The sequence below is a fragment of the Panulirus ornatus genome, chromosome 56, assembly GCF_036320965.1.
Source record: "Panulirus ornatus isolate Po-2019 chromosome 56, ASM3632096v1, whole genome shotgun sequence".
Lineage (NCBI taxonomy): Eukaryota > Metazoa > Arthropoda > Malacostraca > Decapoda > Palinuridae > Panulirus > Panulirus ornatus.
In genome coordinates this window covers 8,909,785-8,937,239 of record NC_092279.1, presented here as the reverse complement: position 1 = coordinate 8,937,239, position 27,455 = coordinate 8,909,785, and the positions used below count along the sequence as shown (strand labels likewise).

Genomic DNA, 27,455 nt, shown 5'->3' with positions numbered 1-27,455 from the left:
TCATTACTCAGTACATGCAGACGGTGGACGTTTGGAGAAGAGAGGTGATCAGGGCACATGAGGGAAGCACTTGGTGATGGCTGGTCCTGGGAAGGGGGTTGGTGGGTCAAGGTTACCTGAAGGTTTGGTTAATTCCTGGGAACAGTGGTGGATGGGGAGAAGACCTACCTGACGACATGTTTGGCTTTCCACATCAGAGATTTTCAACTTTTTTTTTCATTTTGCGTCACACCTGGATAATTTCCTCAGCTTTACGGCACAACATCCAAAGTGGTTCATCTAGGATACTTTGGAGAATACGTAAGACCTACCTGACGGAGCGTGAGGGACACGTAGGACCTACCTGACGGAGATGGCGGGTCCTGGGGTTATAGGGCGGCCATCATGGGTCCAGGTGAAGGACAGTGGGAGGTCACCACGTTCCACGACACACATGATACGCGCGCGGGACCTGGCTGGGAACCCCGACCCCAGCGAGATCATCCGCTTGTCTATGACAGGTGGCACTGTGGGCGATGCGCCGGGTGAAGACACGCTAGTAAATACAGTGACCTACACACACACACACACACACACACACACACACACACACGAACTAACAGTAAGTAGTACAGAACTGGAATTCAAGGATCGTATAAGGGAAAAATGCCTTTGATAATGTTGGTGTTGTTGGAGCCAAAACTTTGTAAAAAGATAAGATGTGATCCGTTCAGTCTGGAGTGGGTTGCAGATGGTAGCAAGGAGGGGAAGGGAAGACAAAGAAAGATTTTTGCCTTGTTTGATAAGAGACAACTTTTAGTTTCACGAAACATTGGAAGATGAGCAATTAAAACAGAAAGGAGGACCTCGTGGTGTTGTTGATAATATACAATCCTCCGGGAGGACCTCGTGGTGTTGTTGATAATATACAATCCTCCGGGAGAACCTAGTGGTGTTGCTGATAATATACAATCCTCCGGGAGAACCTAGTGGTGTTGTTGATAATATACAATCCTCCAGTGAATATCAAAGAACCATACCAAATACACAGTGATAACAGTGATCCCCTCGCCAGAATGTCCCACCCCTGGTGTATGTCCCACCCTGGTGTATGTCCCACCCCTGGTGTATGTCCCACCCTGGTGTATGTCCCGCCCCTGGTGTATGTCCCGCCCTGGTGTATGTCCCACCCCGTCCCAGGTACTGACCCATGACGTTGACCTGGAGGTCGGCCCTGGCGACGTCCTGGCCGGCCGTAGCGACGCAGGTGTAGCGTCCACCGTCCGCCTCCCGCGAGACCTCCCGCACCATCAGCGTCCCGTTGGCCAGCAGCTCCTGACGCTCCGAGACCGGCAGTACCACTCCTGCTGGCCGGCAGGGCAAGGTACGGTGGGGCGGGCCGGCAGGGCAAGGTAAAGTGGGGTGGGCCGGCAGGGCAAGGTAAAGTGGGGTGGGCCGGCAGGGTAAGGTAGTAGGGAAGCGTGGCAGGGTTAGGAAGTAAGGAAGACGGGCGGATTACCAATGAGCACATTACACCTTACATCATAGCATGTGTGTATCACAACACTGTGTGTATCATAGCATGTGTGTATCATAGGACTGTGTGTATTACAACACTGTGTGTATCAGAGCACTGTGTGTATCATAGGACTGTGTGTATCATAGGACTGTGTGTATCATAGCACTGTGTGTATTACAACACTGAGTGTATCATAGCACTGTGTGTATCATAGGACTGTGTGTATCATAGCACTGTGTGTATCATAGGACTGTGTGTATTACAACACTGTGTGTATCATAGCACTGTGTGTATCATAGGACTGTGTGTATCATAGGACTGTGTGTATCATAGCACTGTGTGTATTACAACACTGAGTGTATCATAGCACTGTGTGTATCATAGGACTGTGTGTATTACAACACTGTGTGTATCATAGCACTGTGTGTATCATAGGACTGTGTGTATCATAGGACTGTGTGTATCATAGCACTGTGTGTATCATAGGACTGTGTGTATCATAGCACTGTGTGTATTACAACACTGAGTGTATCATAGCACTGTGTGTATCATAGCACTGTGTGTATTACAACACTGTGTGTATCATAGCACTGTGTGTATCATAGGACTGTGTGTATCATAGGACTGTGTGTATCATAGCACTGTATGTATCATAGCACTGTGTGTATCATAGCACTGAGTGTATCATAGCACTGTGTGTATCATAGCACTGTGTATTCCCTGCGTGTCGTAGAAGGCGACTAAAAGGGGAGGGAGCGGGGGGCTGAAAATCCTCCCCTCTCGTTTTTAATTTTCCAAAAGAAGGAACAGAGAAGAGGGCCCAGTGAGGATTTCCCTCAAAGGCTCAGTCCTCTGTTCTTAACCCTACCTCGCTAATGCGGGAGTTGGCGAATAGTATGTATGTATATATATATATATATATATATATATATATATATATATATATATATATATATATATATATATATATATATAATCCTGTGTTAAACTACCACCAGACATAATTGTTTAGAGAAAATGAGTAAATGATGAGTGATTGGAAGGATACATGGTGTGGGTCGACACTGTGTATAAACTAAGAACGTACACACTCCCTGGCTGGACACTGTGGGCTTAATCATTACCTAAGGTAGATACTATAGGGGGTAGATACTATGGAGGGTAGATACGATAGGGAGTAGATACTATGGAGGGTAGATACGACTGGGGGTAGATACTATGGAGGGTAATAACTATAGGGGAAGACATTATGGAGGGAAGACACTGTCCGGCCAGGAGGGGGTAGATACAATGGGCTGGACACTAAGTAGGTGGGAGGGTAGTGGGAGAGACGTACCACTCTTCTTCCAGTATATGGAGTCGATGGGGAAACCAGCCACGATGCAGGTGAAGGTGGCCGTTCTGCCCGCCACCACACTGAGGGGACCCATGGGCAGGATGGTCGGAGGTCCTCGCACGTTGAGCCGGCCCGTGTGTTCCACCTTGCCAGCCCGGTTCTCCGCCAGGCACTTCCACTGACCACCATCTTCCACTCGAACGCTGCTGATGTTCAGTCGACTGACCACCTGGTCCCCAGACACCTGGCGAGGGACACCACAGGTCAGGCCTGGGGTCCTGGGCGCCCTAGGACCCCAGTTGATCAGCAAGTCTCGCCTCACTCCCGACTGCCACAAACATACACCAAGCAGCCTCCAATGGCTGCCAACGGCCACAAACATACACCAGGCAGCCTCCAATGGCTGCCAACAGCCACAAACATGCACCAGGCAGCCTCCAATGGCTGCCAACGGCCACAAACATACACCAGGCAGCCTTCAATGGCTGCCAACAACCACAAACATACACCAGGCAGCCTCCAATGGCTGCCAACAGCCACAAACATAAACCAAGCAGCATCCACTGGCTGCCAACAGCCACAAGCATACACTAGACAGCCTCCACTGGCTGCCAACAGCCACAACCATACACCAGGCAGCCTCCAATGGCTGCCAACAGCCACAAACATAAACCAAGCAGCCTCCAATGGCTGCCAACGGCCACAAACATACACCAGGCAGCCTATACTGGCTGCCAACAGCCACAACCATACACCAGGCAGCCTCCGCTGGCTGCCAACAGCCACAACCATACACCAGGCAGCCTCCAATGGCTGCCAACAGCCACAAACATAAACCAAGCAGCATCCACTGGCTGCCAACAGCCACAACCATACACCAAGCAGCATCCACTGGCTGCCAACAGCCACAACCATACACCAAGCAGCCTTTATCCACTACCCACCACCACAGCCAGCCTCTACTAGTTCTTACCACCACCACCCCTCGAGCAGTACCTTCTGGTCGACCTTGATCCTGGGGTCAGTGTTTGTGACGACGAGACCTCGCATGGTCCAGGAGAGGGCAGGAGGCGGTGACCCCTGCACCATACAGGCCAGGGTCACCCGTGCACCAGGGGACACCACACGAGGGCCGCTCGTTCCCATCAGCTGTGGCGCAGCGTCTGAAATAAACAGCAGATGTTGTATCTTTACCCACCGCAGCTGGTGGTAGGTTACCAAAGACCTAGAAACCAATACCACCTAGGTGTCGGTAGGTGGGTTGAGGGGAGCTTAGTGAAGGTGACTGAGTGAACCAGCACTACCGTGTTTGCCTCGTACCTCACCTCTAGCCCAGGTTGCTGTATCTTTGTTCCTTCTCTCTCCCTTTGCCTCATATGACCTTATCAGAGGATGACCAGAGGATGAACTTTACACAGGATGGTCATATCTTTCCCATTTTTCTTTTTCTGTGGTCATGCGAAGTGAATCATCTGGCAGCTGGGACGGGTAGACATCATTTACTGCTCGTCTTGCAAGGCTGATCTGTGTCTAACACCCTCCTCCCTGGCTACAGGGTCCCCCCTCCCGTCCTCCCCCCACAGTTTCTTGCAGCTGGTGTACACAGATCACGTGACCAACAACAGCTCGGGTCAAGCCAGTCAGGCATGTAATGGTCCCCACCATCCAATACTGCAAGGGCTTTGATCCAGGCGTCAAGGAATTGTGGGTAATTTCACCTGTTGATACAGGGCAAGAAAACCCTGGCTGGCTGGCTGGCTGGCTGGCTCTCTCTCTCTCTCTCTCTCTCTCTCTCTCTCTCTCTCTCTCTCTCTCTCTCTCTCTCTCTCTCTCTCTCTCTCTCTCAATTCCTTGTCTTACTCTTATCTTCTTTTGAGAGTCGACACCAAGACCAACATAACTCAGTCCAAACATTGACTCAGTACTCTGGGAGTGAGTCAGTCCATTTCTCTAACATATATCCTCCAGGATCAAATAATAATCTATCTATCTTTTAGATAATTCCCTTACTTGAAGTACTTCTTGGCTTATCGCTGGACATTAGATCTAATTCTGATAACCATATAATAAACATCATATCATACAGAAGATCTGACCTAACATTACCCACGACTGCTTATAATATGACCAAGATGGTCAGGTATCTATGTCTCGGGAGGAGTTACCAGGTCAGGAGTTACCAGGTCCTCTGCTGGGTAGGGCTAGGTCGTGTTAGTGAGGACCAGGCCAGCGGGCTACCTACCTCCAAGCTTAAGCTGGGCAGATCCCTGAGCTGAGCCTTGCAGGTTGGACACCAGACACTGGTACATACCACGGTCTTCACGACGGACCCCCTGCACCAGCACGCTCCTCTCACCCACCAGACGCAGGCTGCCGCCTTCCACGTCCAGGGCCTCTCCATCCTGCAGAAGACGCACGTACACTTATCTATCCAAGTTTCAGAACCATCAAGATATAATCCTTCACCAGCTTCTGTAGATAATACAAACGCATGAAATCAGTACCTTTCCAAACACCGAACATTACGTCTCAGTGAGCATAAATTTTCTTATTTTTCCAAAAGCAGTAATCATAACCTTCTACAAGTGCTCAACACTTCCAGGACCCTCTACACTTTTGACTAAGTTGTACCGAATCAAAACATTTGATCTCATGTTTGCTAAGCTACTGCTACAGGGCTGGATGCTCGAACACCCAGCGGTGTAATGTGTACATGAGCGAGTAGTGTGGTGCTATGATGGATCTCGGCACAGGAGGGAAAATGGTGGTCATGTCAGGTGAGTCCAGGTATTGTAGTGTTGGGTTGTGGAGTACCTTGAGCCAGGTGATGGTTTCCTGAGGGAAGCCCTCGGCAGAGCAGTTGAAGGTGGCCACGCCCCCTACGTCCACCGTCTGTACCTGGGGGCTGATGTGGGCGGTGAGGGGCGCCCATACCTCCAGCGTGGTATGGGTCCGTTCTGAACCCACACTGCTCGACACCACACACACGTATCTGAGGCAACACAGACGCTGGGAGTGAGGAGAGAGAGAGAGAGAGAGAGAGAGAGAGAGAGAGAGAGAGAGAGAGAGAGAGAGAGAGAGAGAGAGAGAGAGAGAATATACGTCGGCATACATGGCACTATTGTAACACAAGACAACTTCCACAGAGAACCTATACAAGGAAGTCGTCTCCTGAGTTATTCTTATATATAAACAAACCATAATAGATTCTACCACTGCATTCCTTGTGTTTTTTGAAGGCGACTAAGGCAGGCGAGAGCCGGAGCAGACAACCCAATCCTTCTTGCAGTCCAGTTTCTATAAGATGGAACAGAAGGAGCCAAGCAGGAAGTGCTCATCCTCCTCGAAGGCTCAGGCTAGGGTGCATAAATGTGTTTGGATATAACCAAAATGAGACAAGAGTAGAGATAGGTATAATGTTTGAGGAAAGAAACCTTGATATTTTGGCTCTGAGTGAAACAAAAGCTCAAGGGTAAAAGAAAAGAAAAGTTCGGAAATGTCTTCAGGGTAAAGTCAGGGATAAGTGAGGGGACAAGAGCTAAGGAAAGAGTATCACTACTCCTGTAGCAGGAGTTGAGAGTGTGTGAAAGGGTGGAAGGAAGTGAATTCTAAACTGATATAACTGTAAATGAAAATGGGTGACGAGGGATGAGTGATTATTAGCGCTTATGCACCTAGCCACGAGAAGAAAGATCATGAGAAGCAAGTGTTTTGGGAGCAGCTGAGTGAGTGTGTCACCAGTTTTGATGTAAGAGACCAGGTGTTAGTGATGGGTGAAGTGAATACGAAGGTGAAGATCTATGAAGGTTTTAGGAAAAGAGGAAACAATGTTGGTGAGAAGTGAGTGGTGAAAGCGAGGGGTGACTTGTCTTCTTAGGATATTCAGTGTACGTATGGATCATGGTGAGGTGCCTGAGGATTGGCACAATGCATGCATAGTAACATCGTATAAAGACAAGGAGATAAAGGTGAGTGTTGAAACTACAGAGACGTAAGTTTGTTGAGTATTCCTGAGAAATTATATGAGAGAATATTGATTGAGAGCGTGAAGGCATGTACAAAGCATCAGATTAGGGAGGAGCAGTGCGGTATCAGAAATGGTAGAGGATGTGTGGATCAGGTGTTTGCATTGAAGAATGTGTATGAGAAATACCTGCCATATGCTCCTACCTGCCGGCGTCCGAGGCAGCGACCTGTCGTATGAGGAGCGACCCTCCGACCTGCTGTATGCGACCGTCCTGGACCACCGTCACCTCCTCCTTTCCGGAGATACGACGCCACCTGGCGGGTCACATACACGTTCTCATGTTTCCGTCACGTTGGCTTAAGTCCAGTCAGGCAGAGACGCGTGAAACATTGCCTTTATTGCAAGAGACTTCCACTGATCTCTAAAATGATATCAGATTTATTGAATGTTCTTCACATGTAAGAATTGTGACAAAAAGTGAAGCGATTCCCTTAAAATACAAGTCTACCAGACTGAACAAGCTGAAAAACTTGGCGTTTATTCGTTAAACAAAGAAGTTTTAGAGGCGATATTTAGCTTAGGTCAGATGTCAAAAATGAAATTAAAGTGACATACAGTGCTATAGGACGTGACACTGATTTGAAGCTAAGACTGAATCAGCTAGTACAAAGCAGAGGAAAAACACTGTATCAAAATGGTGGAAATGAAATGTTCAGAGCAGTAAGTAGCATTTCACTGGTGCTAACTGAGTAAACAGAGATTGTGTGACTGTGGGCAAGAGCGCAGTGACTTGTAAGTGTCTACTTATCATGGGTGTGTTCATCCGCTGGTGACTGTATGAATGGCGGAAGGGACACTGACTGGTATCTTTGGATGGTTAATATAATCATGCAGTGACTGTTAAGAAGGGTACACTATTCAATAACTACTGCTTGATGTGTTTGTCAAGACATGTAGTGATTGGTGACGAAGAGAACTGTAAACTAACTGGTAGTGTGGGATGGGGAAGCCCTGGGCGGCGCAGGGAAGCTCGACCGTGTGCCTGACGGAGGCCATGACGGAGGAGCGAGAGTCAGTGATTCTTGGGGGCACCGAAGACCTGGGTTCGTTCACCATCAACCTGCAGGTGACACCAGGCAGGTTATGTAGACAAGAACCAGCATCTCAGACTGACACACACGACACCACAAGCTCTTACTGACAAGAATGTAGCAGTGAGAACACGTGGTAGGTAACTAATGGTAACACCAACAGGAGTGACGTTGTCAGTACACCACACACACTCCAGCACGACAGGAGCCACGAGACTTGTCAAATGTGGGACCTGAATATGGTGATGTTTTCCGAGACTGCGCCAGGGTCTTGCGTCGTGAAGACATTGTCGTAGACTACCCTACTATTGTTTATCTTACCTGTCACAAAGTTTTCTTTCATCTTTGTCCTCCATGATGTTCTCAACCCCACAGAGGAAGATGTACGCACAGCATGTTTCTGTTCCGTTCCTCTGTCCCTGTTACTTTGTAGGCTTATGTCTACTTCTTGTAGGCCTTAGTATTATGTAGTACTAGTTACTTCAGAGGGACCAAAGGCTCAGATGATCTTTGTAGAACTATGTAGCTCAACGCTTTGGTTCGTGGATCTTTTACACCCTTTACTCTTCCCTGTTGACCTGTCCTCCTCCGCTGCTCTATACAAACCATCCCCCGTTGACTTGCCTCTTGATGACGTCCTTCCCTCTTCCTCTTGTTGATATGTCGCAGCTGATCTACCTCTCGTGCACCTCTGCCGACCCCTTCCTTGCTCTCCTTACCCTCTACAGATCTCTTTCCTCTTTCCTTTCCATCTGAGGATCTGTCCTTGTTGATCTGCCTCATACAAACCTCTTCCCTGCATACTTGTCCTTTCCTGACATTTTCCTTTGCTGACCTGTCACCGACTAACCTGATCACTGCTTACCTATTCCCCTTGATCTGTCCCTATGCTGACCTGTTCTCTCCCGACCTGTCCCCCATGCTGACCTGTCCTATACTGACCTCCATAGTGCTGGTCTATCCCTACTGTATTACAACCTTTCTGGTCGACTCATCCTGATCTGCCTCCAGGTAACTGTCCCTCTGCTGACCTACCTCCTCATTACCAGCCTCCTGCTGACCTGCTACCTGCTGAAGTTTTTGACTTACGTTACTTGTACTGACCTATTAACCTGCTGTTCCTCGTCCTTAACTACTGGCTGGTGGTACACGTCCTCACCTGCCAGCGACGGCGGAGATGGTGGTCTCGTCAGTGAGGACGTGTCGGGTCTCACAATGGTATGACTGGAACTCGTCCGTCTTGGTGACGTGTCGGATGTGCAGCTCGCCCGTCCCGAACACCGAGTACCGCCCTCCTGCCATGGGGGGAGGAGGGAGAAGCCCTGAGTCGCATTAACTGTTTTCATAGTGGTCGATATTATAGTGGTAAAAGTAGGACATAGACAAGAAGGATGATGACTCCACAGCTTCACTGTTTGAGGAAACAATACCAGAATGGCTAATCCTCGTATTGCTGCTATCCACACAGAAAGCAAGGGAAACAGCATCCAGTTCAAGGCTTTAGAGAAGTCGAGGGTTATGGAAAAAAGATTCTTCAAAATTCGTAAGACAGGGGAAACGGGCGTCACAGTAGAAAAGGTCACCAAGTGATCTTGCATCATGAAAGACGTGTTGGTAATCTGACTTAAGGAATTGAGATTCTTAGTGTATAAGGACGATAGAGTTAACAAGAATTTTAGAACTTTGGCTACGAGCTAGAACGGTCTCCTGTCTTAAGGATGAACTGGACCTGGGGCTACTTCCAAGAAAAACTGGTCGATGTTAGAGGATTCAGAGGTAGAAAAAATAAGAGGTCGAGCATATTAGCGAAGTGGTGATGGCGGTGAGCAACTAGTGTCATCTGCTAAGGTTATTGTTCAAGTTCATTAAGGAAAGAAAATAAAAGGTCCTTAACTCCACCAGGATCATCCCGATCAGAGCCAAGCCAGTCTCTCTGGTGTATAAGTTGGTCTGATGAATGTTGACGATCATTCACAATGTTTAAGCTTATATCAAAACTACATAAGATTAAGTGGACTATATCAGCTTCATGGTGACTTCATGTGTGGCTAAACAGTATTATGACAGTATACTGTCAGTATACTGTCCTCTAGCAGTCATCATCATCATCACGTCTAAGAATCATTCATTCAAGTGTTAACAAAACCTTCATATTACCAAGTACCCACGTGACCCACTGTATGTTGGGGGACGCTCTTTGTAACAATACCTGACAACTATTGCTATCTCCCTCTGTGTTTCTCCATCAGCTCTCATTCCCCCTCATCCCACCTCTCTCTCTCTCTCTCTCTCTCTCTCTCTCTCTCTCTCTCTCTCTCTCTCTCTCTCTCTCTCTCTCGTCTTCAGAGAAGACATTCCTATCATCTTTCTCTTCTCTTTCCTTACCTTCGTCCCTCCACCTACCTACCTGTCAGGACGTCGGAGACGATGCGTTCGCCATTGCCCCGGACCCAGGAGGTGACGCTGACGTAGTCCCTGACGAAGGACGGTACGTGACACTTGATGACGGCAGTGTTGCCACTGATGACGAACTCGTCATACACCTGCACCTCGTAGTACTGGCGAACCACTGTAGAGGGGAGATGATGCATGGGTGAGACAGTGCTTCAGTGGTGGCTACCGCACCACTGCAGGGAAGAGATGATGGCCAGGGGTAAGACAGTGCCGCAGTGGTGACTACCGCATCACTGTGAAGAAGAGACATAAGCCAGGGGTGAGACAGTGGTACACTGGTGACTACTGAACATGTGGGAAGGAGCAACAGTGAGCAACTTAGGGTGTAGGGGGCCGTCAGCAGGTCGGTGGCCCAATAGACAAGGAAGACGTGGTAGATGTGAGGCTTGCTGGCCACACCACATATTTTCACACATCAAGAAGAGGCAAGCCTGAATGTTTTTCTTTGACAGATGTAAAGCTGAAGTCTCACAATGTTTGGTACTGCTCAAATGTTTGGATAAATCCTTGAATAATAGAGGGAAATATTCTTTCGCTGTGACTTACATGTTATAAAACTGAATCATACTTGGTCCCTTATAATGATGATGAATGATGATGATGTCTTTGATGTATCTTAAGGTCAACAACATTCTTGGCTTACCTTCCACATCCAAGGTAACCAGACCAGTGACATGGGAGACACCAACTCATGTGATTATCATTATCTCATCAAAATAACTTGATAATAACATAGTGACTATAATCATTTACATTGATTTTATAACTATGATTATTTCACTGTCCAACCTGTCATTGTGATAATTAACAATGTCATTTACAGGATTCAATACTAAAACTATTTTGGGTTACATCAAAGGTGAGGATCATGTTATTATGAGATTATTCCACAATGACATCAAAATGTTGATCAACAGAGGTTATGATGCCATAGTTTATCATGTGATTATCGCCGTAACTATGGACGCCCATTCCCATTACTGGAGCTCACCTTCCCTGTGAGTTCCGAGGTATGACCCTTCAAGCACGACCCTTCTGTTGTTGACATCTATGGATAATTCTGTGTCTTCCACTTATCATATTTATGTTGTACATTGCAGTCTTTTATAAAACTTCAAGTGTTCTGCTCTCTCGTTCTACTTGTTTGTGGATTATTTCTAATTGAAAAGTTCTAATATCTTGTGATAATTGTACAGTTCACAAGTATTCATTGTTTTCTTCCTGCAGAAGATAACATTTCCATACTTAACTTTATTTTTCTGACACTACCATAGGGGTACAATCTCGTTGAAGAAATACTTATTCCAATGGAGCCAACCTTTCCCTGCCGCAGACTGTAGTGCAGCCACGATGCTCCATAAGGCTATATCTTCTTGTTCATGTCTACAACAACACCATTGATGGTGATCATGTAAGGCGGAGACGCCCGCCACCCGCACCACCAGCCCGGCCGCCCCGTATGGTACATGACGTTCTCAATCCTGTATTTGTATCTGTAACTCTGTTGTCCCTCCAGGCCTTCCATGCCAGACCCAGCAGCAGTAACGGAGGTTGTGATACTTACAGAAGGATATTACAGCTGAATGAAAGTTTGTAAGGCGATATCCTGGTAGTTATCCAGCATCAGGAGGCGAGGAACTCCTGTCGTTTGTAATCTCACGAAAAAAAAAAAAAAAATGTCTTTTAAGGAGTTCTGAGACTGTGAACAAAACTGGTTCATCAGACATCGAACATGATGCTTCACGTGACTCATCGCGTGCGAGAACTACAGCTCTCTTATATCTGCTGTTCTACCATGACGAAGGTTTGGCCTGGCTCAGTGGGCAAGTCTTCCTCCTGGTTGGTCAATATGAGATTATTTTGGATAAGTTGGGCGGTTCTCACACTCACATTACAACGTTGATTTCTTAATGATTCACCCGTGATATTTTGTGATGGGCGACTGATCGTCTGTCTGTCACATTGTAGTCACTTAGAAACAGCTGTTAAGTATTCAATATATATATATATATATATATATATATATATATATATATATATATATATATATACGTATATATATATATATATATATATATATATATATATATATATATATATATATATATCCCTGGTGATAGGGGAGAAAGAATACTTCCCACGTATTCCCTGCCTGTCGTAGAAGGCGACTAAAAGGGGAGGGAGCGGGGGGGCTGGAAATCCTCCCCTCTTGATGTTTTTTTTTATTTTCCAAAAGAAGGAACAGAGAAGGGGGCCAGGTGAGGATATTCCCTCAGAGGCCCAGTCCTCTGTTCTTAACGCTACCTCGCTAACGCGGGAAATGGCGAATAGTTTGAAAGAAAGAATATATATATATATATATATACATATATATTGTCCCTGGGGATAGGGGAGAAAGAATACTTCCAACGTTTTCCCTGCGTGTCGTAGGCGACTAAAAGGGAAGGGAGCGGGGGGCTGGAAATCCTCCCCTCTCTTTTTTGTTTTTAATTTTCCAAAAGAAGGAACAGAGAAGGGGGCCAGGTGAGGATACTCCCTCAAAGGTCCAGTCCTCTGCTCTTAACGCTACCTCGCGAACGCGGGAAATGGCGAATAGTATGAAAGATATATATATATATATATATATATATATATATATATATATATATATATATATATATATATATATATATATATATATATACACACAGAGTTACAATTTACATTAAAATTTACATTTTGCAGACCTGAGAATCATTACATTATACAACACTCCAAATTTTCAAAATGAATAAAAAAATTTAAATCGAATTATAATTCTTTTTTCATTATGTGGAAACATTACTATAATGAAGCCATAAGTTAGCGTGGTGTCGAGGGAGGAGGTCAGGGAGATAATGGTGGAGGGAGGAGCCAGGGAGAAGAGCAAGAGGATGGGGGGCAGGGAGAGGGAGTGGAAAGAGGTCAGGGAGAAGAGGAGGAAATGGGGGAGGGGGAGGCCAGGGAGAGGGAGGCAGAGGTGGGAGCCTGGAAGGAAGGGAGGGAGGGAGGTTGGGTACGAGTGTCGGGCACGGATAAACCAGCATTGTGACAGTGACTGGTGTGGGAAGGGCGCTCCCCTCCCACACCAGTGGGACGGCTCCCTTGAGAGAGATGTTGCTCCCTCCCAGCCCACTTAACGTGGCTGATACAGCCATTTGTCTCCCTCGCTTCACATAGTGTCTGATACAACAGTTAACCCGTCCCAACAAGTGTCTGACACATTATATACATATGTTCATCTTCATTTGTTCAATACTTGTTTTCCGTTTATCGCACTCGCGCGGTACCGCCAGGTACAGATGAACACAAACTTCATGATCCTACATTCACTCTCTCGCTCTCGTGCAATGCACCGAAACTAGAGCTTCCTCTCTCCAACTTGGCCCCACACACCTTTCTGTGGTTATCCGTGACCGTTTCAAATGCCTAAGTTCAGTCCTCTGATAGCACGTCTTCCATATTGCTGCAGCCGCTGTATCCCGCGCACGTCTCTCTCCCTCCTGCATGTTCAGGGTTCTAACACTCAGAACAGCCTTCACTCCAACCTTCTCTTCTAATACCCCATTTCTCTTGCTCCCTCCACTTCTGGCATATATCGTTCGTCATCCTCTCCATTTGTCCAAACCATTACAGCACATCCTCTGCAGTTCCTCTGAAGTGAAAAGGTTCTCGGCGAGACTGTACCGTCTCCGTCCATTCATGATGATACAGCAAGCATGAAGTCACCACTGACGGGTCTGCATCATCCTCAGTGGCAAGACAGGGAAACAAGTCATCGAGGACCATCTCGCCCCAGAGGTGTCACGTACTTCCCTGTTACTACACTTAGTGAAGCCTGACAGCTGCCCCATGAATGGGGTCCTGTGGATGTATCTTAATCCTGATGTGTATACATACAGGGTGAACCAAACGTCGCGCCCCATGGGAATTTTAAGCAATGTTAGGAATCAATACAAGAATGAAAGTTATGTAGATGTTCTTGAGCTCAGGTACACTAAGACTATGTGAGTCTACACTAAATGTAGAAACAACAGCGAGAGGATCTGACGAGGATGCTGACGTATTCCTTCCCGGTGTAGATGTACATTCAGACATTGTTATTGATACCAAGATGCTTCCTGGACTGAACCACCTGGAGGGCTGGGGTCTAGTGAGACAGTAGGGGGTGGGGCAGGCCGGAAGCTCGTTGAACTGAACCACCTGGAGGGCTGGGGTCTAGTGAGACAGTAGGGGGTGGGACAGGGCTGGAAGCTCGGTGAACTGAACCACCTGGAGGGCTGGGACAGGGCTGGAGGCGAAGCTCCTGTGTATGAAGACGAGTTAGATTCAGTCCATTGTGACGTGTGTGTGTGTGTGTGTGTGTGTGTGTGTGTGTGTGTGTGTGTGTGCAAATCAAGCGTATACACAGGTTGGTGTTGAACTGTAGCGTTTGGCTGAAGGTGTGCAAGATAGAGAGAGCAAGACTGAGGTAAAATGTGGAGTAATTTGCATGTAAATTAGACCAGGCTCGAGTAAGCTCCACCAGGCCAGATCTGAGCCCACTTAATTCTCCTGCTATGCACACACACACACACACACACACACACACACACACACACACACACATACACACACGTCTTACTTTCCGTCATTTACCCATATGTATAGCTCGGAGACAGAGTGGTACAGTCATGGGGCCCTATCTCATGCCTGTATGCTGGTGTGTGTATGTATGTGTGTGTGTGTGTGTGTGTGTGTGTGTGTGTGTGTGATTACAATGTTAGCAGGGAGACGCTGGCTCACCGGCCAGGAATATGATGGAGAATCCTTCACTGGGAAGTAGATTATCTTGGTAGAATGAAACAAAGGACGACCGTCAAGTGGGCCTTCTCAAAATGGATTGAGGTCATCAGTAAAGGGCCGTAGGGGGTCTGTTCTGGGACCATCACTCATCGTGATCTACATTGTGAACTTGCTGGAAGGTATGGTCTCCCATATGAATCTGTCTGTAGATGATGCAATTGTCTCGAGGGAAGGGACACCACACAAGCAGACCGAGACAGAATCCTAATTTGCTTTGATCATAAGCCAAGTGAAGGTCAGGTAATAAGGATGGTACGTAGTGGAAGGAGGCCTCATCATGTTTAATGTTTAGCAGGAAATAACCTTCAGGATTCTGTGTGTGAGCAAGACTTGGGTGTCACCGTTGTCTCAAACCTAACTTAGGAGAATAGTTCGTGATGCCAACTCTCAGCTAATGAACAATAGGATTGCATTTGAATTCAAGAATATGGAAACTGAACAAGATGTTCACACCGTATATAAGCATAAAACTAGTGTCTGTTCTTATATGTGTATATGCAAACACACACACACACACACACACACACACCATTTATGTTTTTGTCTGACTAATCCTTCTTCACCAATGTAATCGGGGATTAGATTAACATGATTGTAACTGCCAAATAAATAATCATGGACAGGATTACTTTCGAAATGGTCATAGTTTAGACCATTACTCGCATAAATGGTCATAGTTTAGACCATTACTCGCATAAATGGTCATAGTTTAGACCATTACTCGCATAAATGGTCATAGTTTAGACCATTACTCGCATAAATGGTCATAGTTTAGACCATTACTCGCATAAATGGTCATAGTTTAGACCATTACTCGCATAAATGGTCATAGTTTAGACCATTACTCGCATAAACTTGTGACTTAATGACAATTAATCACGTACAAGATCTATCATCATAATAATTCAGTTTTTCCAACGACGAAATGTAGATTATAATAAGTTGATATAATCTATTATGTTAACACCTTCAGAAATATTAATAGATAACGCATTTCAACGTGCATATTACATGTATAATGTAATGCTGGAATTAACGTAATTTGAAGCCACGTCTTAAAGACGTTAAATTTGTGGAAGAAATCAGATATGTTCGCATTAAAGAAAGACCGGAAATGGTTCACTAGAGAAATTCTTCCCGTCATGTTCCAGATGTAACATCTGTTGCCCAGCATTAAAACAAGATCCAATATATATGTAGTTCTGTTAGGCAGATTTTTGTTATGCATTTAATTAATTCTGTTTGATTAATCAGAGCGACTGGTCAACCCGACAGATTATTGTAATGGTTGCTTACAATTATATATATATATATATATATATATATATATATATATATATATATATATATATATATATATATATATATATATATATATTAAGATGACCAGGAAACTTTTTTCATCAGATTATTTCTGATTTTCTCAAACTGTATAACATCTCTTTATACAAGTTCACAGCGGAAGGAAGTACAAGTAACAGAACAATATATTACCTACAACCAGGTGTCAACAGCGTACACGACAGAGGAACGTGTACCACGAGACCTCGTCTCCAGTAACATTACCCACACAACACAACAGTCATGCCAGTTATCTATTACATATACAAAACAACTTCATGAACAACCACCTGTACACAACACAAGACACAATACATGACCTACGTACGTGGGAAGCACAACCTGTACACAATACAGAAGACTCACCCTACCTACAGGAAGGCTCCATCAACTTACATGTCACCAAGAAGCACAACCTTGCCCGTACACGAGAGACGAGTGGTACATCTACAAGGATACTACGCCATGAACAAGATACGTCTACACATGACCGAAGCACAAAGTATCAAGGAACAACTAAAAATTAACACTCAGATCACGGGCCAAGACAGGATATTACAGTTACACGCCCCAGCATCGCGTTACAACCAATGAGGGCATAGCGCTACATACACGTCCGCCTACGTATGTTACCCAGCTTCACTCAGTTACTCGCAATCATTCCCATCTGCTCCAATGACCTCTCCACACGATCCTGAAGATGATTTGGTGAATACAAATCAAAACGTTCTGTGAAATCGTTACTTCTGTTGCCTGGTGTACGTCATCTCGTGCACGCTGCGTCTCCTCAGACCAAGCCTGTGTCTTCTGTGGCCACACTGTAACTTTTGCCCCTTATGTGGACACACCTGCGCCGCCTGCGGCCACACTGCACCGCTGAAACCACCAGTCAAGTTTAGCTGGGTTAGCTTTTTATGCGTCACCTGTAGACTAGTTTGAACTGGTTTGACTAGGTTTAGTTTGAGTTGGATCTTATATTCACGACTGATTTGGTTGGTTCTCAGTGGGCCAGAGACGGATTTGGTCGGCTTCGCTTGGACGAAGTCTAACTGGGTTGAACGGAATCACTGACGAAACAATTAAGAACAGACTTCCTTCTAGAGCAAAAAATATGTTAAATGGACACAGCTGTTTTTCTGGACAGAGCATAAAGCGGCACGAGAAGGTAGGGAGAGACTTATTACCCGAAGGTCTAAAACATTTACCTTTATGCAGGCCTAAAACATTCATAAGTCTTCCTCTTATTTGCCTATCGTATATTTATTTCCCAGGAAGGAAAGACCTGAAGACACTATCTGCCGGCCTAATTCTTTACACATGTCTGTTTTGTGGACCCCCCAAAAATTGCTCTTATACCCTACAGGACTGGAATATTTTGTCTCTAACATGGAGGTCCAAAACATTTTAAGTTCACTCCACAAGAAAGAGAAAGAAAGAAAACCCAGAGGATCCAAATATTTGAGGAATCGTATGAGATTATTTAGTATTCAACTCTATGTTCAAGTTTTGAAAAAGGTTTAATTCTGGTAATCGGGGGTCCCAGAGGTCTATATCATCTTTTATCTTACCTTCTCACAAATGGAAAATCTATGAAAACCAAACATGTCTAAAGTATTTGGTAGATCGCGCGTGTGTGGACGTGTTCACCCTGCAACCTTGTGGTGATAAGGTAAGAGGGTCACACGGGATGTGCTTAGGACTGACCGAGAAAGGAAATGTGGTTGTGATGAGGTAGTAGCAGTTGTGGTAGTTGTAGTAGTGTTAGCAGCAACAGTGGTAGTGGTAATTGTAGTAGTAGTAGTAGAAGCAGTAGTGATGGTGGTGGTGATGGTGAAAGTGATAAAGTTCTTCTGGAGACATAGTGATGGTGGTAGTGCAAGGCATGGCAGTGGTGACGTCATTGATTGGATAATGATTAATAATGATAATGATAATAATAATGGTAATGGCAATATGGACATATGCCATTAAGTGTGGCCTCAACCCCTAGCCTCCTCCCTCACCCAGCTTCAACCCTTTCATCTCTAGACATCAAAGTTATATTTCAAAATGTCTTGAGTAGCAAAAGATGGTTATAACGAGGCAGCAGCAAGCGTCACTGGTGATCAAAGTTGTGGCTTAACGTCAACCTTCGTATGTTCCATTTCATTATAGAAATTCCTTTTAACATTCGACGACAGTGGGAAGCATTCTTAATGTCTCACATTTAATGAGAAACATTTTCCTTGACAGCAGATGGTGCTGGACACACTTTCTAAATCATTATAACCAATGTTACACTTGCTTAATATCGCATCTGAATATATCTAATGAGACTCGAAGTATAATTGTTTTTCCTAGATGCGAAGTGAGATAATTTTCTTCCCGTTTCCTTCTAAAAGACGGCGAGACTTTATAGACATTTTTAATATGAGGCTAAATACACGACTAGAGTCCTCATTACGGCCACACGAAAGAAGAAATGGAAGAGTAATATAGACTTTTTCAGGATGTGGAAAAGCTGCTTTTTATGACGTGGCGCGTCATGCCTGCTAGGATGTGGCGCGTCATGCCTGCTAGGATGTGGCGCGTCATGCCTGCTAGGATGTGGCACGTCATGCCTGCTAGGATGTGGCAGGTCATGCCTGCTGGGATGTGGCAGTTGGGAGGGATGGCAAGACGGGCAACGTTGACAGTAAAGGTGGATGGCTGGTGTGGTTCAGTCAAGGTTTATGTGTTTATTAGTGACTGAACTGCGTCTTGTGACGAGACTTCAGTCAGTGTGTAGCGATCAGGATGACCTGTCGCAAATCATATTCAGATTTTTTTTTTCACTTAACAAAATCAGGGAAAGTTCGGGTCAGTTCCACTCCGTAACTCTATTTTTGGACCAAATCACAAAACATTTCAGCAAGAATTGACCCACGCCAGGTAGAACATCCATAGTTGGACGTGAAGTAAACCATCAGTAGCCAGAGACCAAATATTACTGTTAAAACTCCACCAAATGATTTACCTCTCGTCAAAAACCTCCAGCCTTCTTAATTTTGAGCCATGACCTTTGAACCTGAAACCAGAATGATTCAAATCTTTGTGGGTGTCTTTTTTCACCTTTCATCTTGACCCAGATTCTGAACTTTTTTACATCTTCGTTCTAAAGCCACCAGCAGAGGCTTCAGGACGTCTTACATAGCCGAGACTTTCCTCATGTAAAAATCATATTTTTCGGGCGTTAGAGAACCTCACTGGGAGATCCTTGAGTTGCCACAACCAGGCGGTGGGAAACCTGGAATCTTGGAGAGGAGAGGAAGCAGAGGGGAAGAGAAGAAGGGGGTAGTGAGGGAGGCGGCGGAAGATAAAGCAGAGAGAGAGAGAGAGAGAGAGAGAGAGAGAGAGAGAGAGAGAGAGAGAGAGAGAGAGAGAGAGAGAGAGAGAGAGAGAGTATTTACCTACCTACTTCCGATTACCTAAGCCGAGACTGTGCCAGGTGGAGGCCACACCGCACGTCTTGCCTGGACGAGTATGGAGAGCTGTGGTTTCGGGGCATGACACATGACAGCTGCAGAATGAGTGTGAGTGGATGTGGTCTCTCTTCGTCTGTTCCTGACGCCACCTCGCTAACGCAGGAAACGACATTCTATTATAATCAATATATATATATATATATATTTTTTTTTTTTTTTTTTTTTTTTTATACTTTGTCGCTGTCTCCCGCGTTTGCGAGGTAGCGCAAGGAAACAGACGAAAGAAATGGCCCAACCCCCCCCCCCCCCATACACATGTACATACACACGTCCACACACGCAAATATACATACCTACACAGCTTTCCATGGTTTACCCCAGACGCTTCACATGCCTTGCTTCAATCCACTGACAGCACGTCAACCCCTGTATACCACATGACTCCAATTCACTCTATTTCTTGCCCTCCTTTCACCCTCCTGCATGTTCAGGCCCCGATCACACAAAATCTTTTTCACTCCATCTTTCCACCTCCAATTTGGTCTCCCTCTTCTCCTCGTTCCCTCCACCTCCGACACATATATCCTCTTGGTCAATCTCTCCTCACTCATATATATATATATATATATATATATATATATATATATATATATATATATATATATATATATATATATATATATATAACAGAGGTGTTCGTATCATTCACCCTCCTATCATCTTGGTGTAAACATTTGCCACACAACAATTACATAAGAACTCTCCCACACGTACATACGTACACCACTGGTCTGCTTCCACTGTACCTGGTGTGGACTACCCCACCCCACCCCACCCGTCCTGCACGAAGCAAAGAATCTTTTCTAGATTCCTTAAAATGTCAGTTGATTCATTTATAAAAACGCTACGTAAAAATGTACAGGAAAACGTCTGCTCACATTCCATACAAAACTTTTATTTTACTTTGGTGAAAAATGTCGTTGTCAAGAGTCAAGTTAAGAGTTGCATTACATCGCTGCTCGTTAAGGTCCGCTCCGTCGCCCGCCTCGTTATTGCTTTTATTTTAGCCATGCTAATGTGCAGGGCCCAGCCTGAGTGCCGTGTATGGCAGCCTCTTACTGGTGCCATCACCATGTTCGCGGGTCTCTGAGCGTTAGTTCAGTGTGGATCTTCATACTAATTCCTCCCTTATGTTTTCATGTGTATCAGGAACTTCTTAATCTAATAATCTGATACTTTAAAGTTAATCTGATCCTACCAGATCTACGGGAGCGTGTAGTGTAGTGTGCTCCTTGTAGGTGTCAACTACGTATGTCTACTGTCGTGGCTCACTTGTTCCTCCCTGTAGTCACTCTCGTCCTTCTCATATTTCTCAACTTCATCCTGACTCGTATGTTTCTGCCACTCTCCGTTCTGTGTTCCCCTCCTCTTTGTTTCACTCATCTTGTTTAACCATTCTGTTGATAATTTCTATGTTCTTCACTCGCTGTATATTCTATCATAACTGTGAAACATCTCTTCACACCCACGGTGTAGACCTCACAAAATATGTTAAAGAATTTTTTTTTTCTGCAGACAGAGGCTATGCAATGCAGCGTTTCAGTCTCTCTCCTAAAAGTGTGTGTGTCTAAGATCTTACAGTTCCCTTCTTCAAAAGTTCTAATTTTGGTTCGTCCTTTTTTTTCAGGTTCTTAACTCTTCATAATGTTGTCTCATGCTGGGGATCATTTCTCCAATGGAGGTCCAGAGGAAATGTTTTCAATTTCCAGGCTACTGTGGCCAGGTTAGGTTAGGTCCAGTCTTGACGGTATTCCCGGACATCCAAGCCTCGTGACTTCACGTTGGATCAAGGAATTGTTCTCCTTTACGCATTCAAGGAACTCGACCCTCCACGTGTTTTCACTCCCACGCAGCTCTAAGGTATCCAGCTCTATATCCCTAATGTTGAAGTCCCTCAGAACAAGAATTTTACCATTGTTCTCTATGCCTTACTATACCATCTTCTCCACCGTCGTGATCTTGTCTTACATCTTAATCCACCTACGAAGAAATAAAAAAATCTGGCTATGATCATTTTGGTTGACTGTACACAGGCAGTGTTTTAAGTAGACTTCCTCAGTTGATAATCTTCCTGGATTGTACTGGCTAAAAGTTCGACTCCTTGATATTAGCTTTTCAAATTATATGATCTAACTCATCTTGTGGCTCGTCTTCTCACTGGTCTGCCTCTCCTATGTTCGTGGTACCGTATATCTCTGTAGGAAAACAACCTTGATTTGAAATGCTTGTTGAGTGTAGTGTCTGCCATGATGCAGTGTCTGCCTTAAGATTAGCTTACAGTTCTAAGTCTGCCTTGTCTCATTCTTCTAGGTCCCAGTATGATTGCTTCTCTGTTCTAGGTCTGCCTTGAGATTGTCTCACAGATCTGTCTCCATAATAGATGTTAGCTGCAGCGATCATTTGTCATTTCCTTTATATCTAAAGTTTTCACCGTGTCTATGAATTTCTTTTCCTTTTCTTGAGTCGCTTTTCTAGATTCCTTAAGACCTTCCTTTGGACCAGCTTATAACCAACTTGTATCCTTCCATCTTGTTTCTTTACTCTTTCTATGGTAGTACGTGTGACGGGTAGCCCAGGCCTACTGCATGACGTGGGCAGCAGCTGCCTTTGTTAAGTAAGACAGTCGCCAGCGTTGGTCATTATGAATGTTTTAACGCTGCTGCCACGGACATTAACCTGATGAAAACCACAGTTACGTCGGCTGAGTAGACCAGCTGACTACACATGACTGAGGGAGGACAGTACTCCAGCTGACGACACATTACATTGAGGGAGGACAGACAAACAGACAGGCATCAAGAAGGAAAACTCCTTCTCAAGCCAGGGCCTGATAAGCGTCTTTGTTACTCCTTAATCTTTGATTCTTATATTCAAACTTCCTGTATCACATAACTTTCTCTCCATAAGAAGGAATAAGCAACTATTTCTACATCTAATCAACTCTGGTCCAGAATCTGTCGTGCTAAACATTAAGGTTAAATTCTACTAAACAAATCTGGTTTGATTCACTGCTCACCATGTATGAACGTCTTTCCTCACAGTTTTCCACTCACCCACCAACACTGGTACCTCACACTCACCAACACTGGTGCCTCACACTCACCAACACTGGTGCCTCACACTCACCAACACTGGTGCCTCACACCCACCAACACTGGTGCCTCACACTCACCAACACTGGTGCCTCACACCCACCAACACTGGTGCCTCACACCCACCAACACTGGTACCTCACACTCACCAACACTGGTGCCTCACACTCACTAACACTGGTGCCTCACACTCACCAACACTGGTGCCTCACACCCACCAACACTGGTGCCTCACACTCACCAACACTGGTGCCTCACACCCACCAACACTGGTGCCTCACACTCACCAACACTGGTGCCTCACACCCACCAACACTGGTGCCTCACACTCACCAACACTGGTGCCTCACACCCACCAACACTGGTGCCTCACACTCACCAACACTGGTGCCTCACACTCACCAACACTGGTGCCTCACACCCACCAACACTGGTGCCTCACACTCACCAACACTGGTGCCTCACACTCACCAACACTGGTGCCTCACACCCACCAACACTGGTGCCTCACACCCACCAACACTGGTGCCTCACACTCACCAACACTGGTGCCTCACACCCACCAACACTGGTGCCTCACACCCACCAACACTGGTGCCTCACACTCACCAACACTGGTGCCTCACACCCACCAACACTGGTGCCTCACACCCACCAACACTGGTGCCTCACACCCACCAACACTGGTACCTCACACTCACCAACACTGGTGCCTCACACTCACCAACACTGGTGCCTCACACTCACCAACACTGGTGCCTCACACTCACCAACACTGGTGCCTCACACCCACCAACACTGGTGCCTCACACTCACCAACACTGGTGCCTCACACTCACCAACACTGGTGCCTCACACTAACCAACACTGGTGCCTCACACTCACTAACACTGGTGCCTCACACTCACCAACACTGGTGCCTCACACCCACCAACACTGGTGCCTCACACCCACCAACACTGGTGCCTCACACCCACCAACACTGGTGCCTCACACTCACCAACACTGGTGCCTCACACCCACCAACACTGGTGCCTCACACTCACCAACACTGGTGCCTCACACTCACCAACACTGGTGCCTCACACTCACCAACACTGGTGCCTCACACCCACCAACACTGGTGCCTCACACCAACAGTAAAATCGTATGGGACATCTTGAACACTGTGGGAAGGGGCGCTCGTCCCTTGAGGAGCCAAACATTAACTTTTGCATAAATTTACATATATTTACGTTATATTTACTCAGGTCAGACCTAGTTGCTTTGTACCGGTCATAGATGTCGGCTTTGTCTGTAGTCTTGTGCATAAATGGGGATGTAAGTGTGTGTGTGTGTGTGTGTGTGTGTGTGTGTGTGTGTGTGTGTGTGTGTTGTCGTCACCTGGTCTGGTGTCACGTATTTTCTCACCAAGACGCTGGTGTAGGCCGGACACACCACCTACATGAGCCGCGCGGGAGTAAAGTGCCAGGTTCCTGGCGGGTAATGTCGTGGTCAGCACCACCACACTTGGCCATGATTTCTGCTGTCAATATCCAATATATTTCCTGTGCGAGAGACTGGGCGGAGCTGGAGACAACCCACACGCCACCTTCTTCCAAAATGATGATAATTTCATCATGGCAAATGTTACCGTGGAGATAATCTGCAGGAAATGAACATTAGGAAGGTGTCACCTGCTTCAGAGCCTCCGGCAGGAGGTCCAGGTAAACAACGGGAAGTATTCTTCCATTAACGAGACGCCTGATGTGATGTTGTGTCACACACACACACACACACACACACACACACACACACAAGCATATGAATGATTTGTACCGTCGAGGTCAGCGGGTTGTTACTTGCAGCGCATATGAACACAAGACCCTGTGATGTTTATAGTGATACACAATGTATCTAGAGACTCAACAACAACACACGCACTGGAGACAGACGTCACCAAAGACACAGACAGACATGAACAGCCCCTGACCTGCTGTAGTACAGTAATGGGAAACTCGGACACATTGTTACCCTACCAGCGGGTGAAGGTCTAATTAATAAAACTAATTTGGGAGAGGCCGTGTATAGGGGAGGGTGTGGGAGAGGGAGGGAGAGTGTGGAAGAGAGACCGATAGTATGAGAGAGGTGGTGCGTGAGAGGACGGAGAGAGAGAGAGAGAGAGAGAGAGAGAGAGAGAGAGAGAGAGAGAGAGAGAGAGAGAGAGAGAGAGAGAGAGAGAGAGAGAGAGAGAGGTAGCGTGTGGGAGATGGAGGGGAGCGTGTTGGAGAGAAAGGGCGTGTGAAGGAGGGAGTGTGTGTGAGAGGCGGGAGAAGGTAGGAACATTACTGATGTTGGCCAGGACTGGTCATGATGGGTTGTGCCCAGAGGTTCCACACCTGTTGGTCACATCCCACACCAGGTCATCCTATCCTCCCACACCTCACCCCACCCTCATCTCTCACCCTTAAGCTCTTTTATTTCCTATTTGACCTGGGTGACCCTGGGGTGCTGCCGACCTGGCCGGGGTGACCCTGGGGTGCTGCCGACCTGGCCGGGGTGACCCTGGGGTGCTGCCGGCCTGGCCGGGGTGACCCTGGGGTGCTGCCGACCTGGCCGGGGTGACCCTGGGGTGCTGCCGACCTGGTAAACATTATCCTACACTTGTAGAGCAACTCCCTGAGGGAGGTGGCTGGTCTGGCAAGTAACCTTAGGTCTGATCATACATGTTGATGGATACTGAGGTGTACTGAGATGTACTGAGGTATACTGGGGTATACTGTTGGTGACTGTAGTTACCAGAGGTTCATCGAGGATAAATTCCTTATCCTAGAGTTTACAATGGTTTACTGATGATTGCTGGAACCTTCTCTGGTTGACGTATGATGACGATAATGACGTGATTTACAGAAGGTTTCATAACCGAAAGACTGTCTCAAAAATTGTACTTGTGTGAGAGAGAGATTCTCTTTCCTCAGAAAGTGTGTCGTGCCAGGAATGAAGGAATTAGCATATATATACCTGAGCTTCTGAACTGAGAATTAGTAAGAAAAATATATATCTCTCAGGACTACTACAAGGCAACGGAATATATAACTTTATTCGGTGAAGTCACTGGTAGGGGGAACCATATCCAGTTGGCGCAGTGTGGGACTCGGGGATAATGTATACCTCAGGGCTATGGCCCTGTACGGAGGAGGGAAGGGACTGTGACGAGTGAAAAAGAGATGGGCTGCAACTTGTGAGAATGGAAGGGAGAGAGATGAGAGGTGTGAGAAAGGAAGGGAGCGGGATGAGGCATAACAGAAAGAGAAGGCGAGAGGAAAGTCGTGTAAGAAAAGAAGGGAAGCTCTAATCAGAACGATCCTGGTGGAATCCAGGTCTTTTCTCTTTTTCTTCTTAAACTTCTGGAAAAATTAAACACCCAACCCGAGCTCCAGACCGTCATGGCCTCTCTATCAACATACTTGACTTCTTTTTTTATAGTTCTGAACCTCCCGCTACACAGGCACTATTTCTGCCCCTTTCAGGTCCTCTATCCTCCTCGAAACGTCAACTTTGGCACTCTGGGAGAGGTCAGTGTCATCCCTGCTCTGCATCTTGATTGACCTTTCCTGTGATGAGAACTCCTTCTCTGGTCGGGTCCAGAAAGCACAGCAGAGGTTATTATCTTGTCTGGGGTGGAGGCCCACAACCCATCTTCTCCTAAAATGTTGTCTCCTCAATTGTGGTTTGACCACACCTGCTATGATGTTTTTCGCAAAGTTTATATAAAGAGAAAGTGTCCTGAACATACATTCTTTTCCGACGATTTTTTTTTCCGGTCCTTAACCAAAACAACTCCAACAACTTCTGTAATCTATCCACTCCTCCTGTTTTCCGATGATAAGTCTATTGCTAACTCTACTACAACTGATTAAGCAGCTCTCTGTGGGACTTAGTTTTCCTATAACTCAACTTTGTATCATTCAGCATCTACTCCTCCACCTCCATTCCCTCCTACTGACCCTGTTGTACCATATCCAATGTTCTTCTCGAACAAGGTCTTCCAGGAACCCCCCCAGCTCCATGTTGACAAGGCGTATGGCTCAGATGGCATACCTCCTCATATTCTAAGGGAGTGTGTCTGTGAGCGAGCACCATTCCTGGCTCGCCTACTTCGCTCTGTCTAAAAACCCAAACTTTCACTGCCGCTTGGAAGCCTGAGTTCGTACAACTCATCCCTAAGACAGGAGACCGCTCTAACCCCTCCAATATCTCGCCATTGCTCTCACTTCTGCTGTCTCCAAAGTCCTGAAAGTCTCGTAAGATATCACTCAAAGACATGGAAT

The 27,455-nt window shown here is 46.1% G+C and overlaps 1 protein-coding gene across 1 annotated transcript in view; it reads right to left on the bottom strand.

Annotated features, from left to right (window-relative positions):
• LOC139765861 (cell adhesion molecule Dscam1-like) overlaps window positions 1-27,455 on the bottom strand; it is a 170,835-nt gene that overhangs the window by 35,945 nt on the left and 107,435 nt on the right. Inside the window, exons 5-14 of the mRNA XM_071693720.1 lie at window positions 10,300-10,461; window positions 9,052-9,187; window positions 7,790-7,921; window positions 7,005-7,115; window positions 5,649-5,826; window positions 5,077-5,236; window positions 3,831-3,997; window positions 2,835-3,078; window positions 1,188-1,343; window positions 344-506 (exon numbers count right to left, since the gene is read on the bottom strand). Coding sequence (XP_071549821.1) covers window positions 344-506; window positions 1,188-1,343; window positions 2,835-3,078; window positions 3,831-3,997; window positions 5,077-5,236; window positions 5,649-5,826; window positions 7,005-7,115; window positions 7,790-7,921; window positions 9,052-9,187; window positions 10,300-10,461 — 1,609 coding nt within the window. The remainder of the gene's footprint in view (window positions 1-343; window positions 507-1,187; window positions 1,344-2,834; window positions 3,079-3,830; window positions 3,998-5,076; window positions 5,237-5,648; window positions 5,827-7,004; window positions 7,116-7,789; window positions 7,922-9,051; window positions 9,188-10,299; window positions 10,462-27,455) is intronic.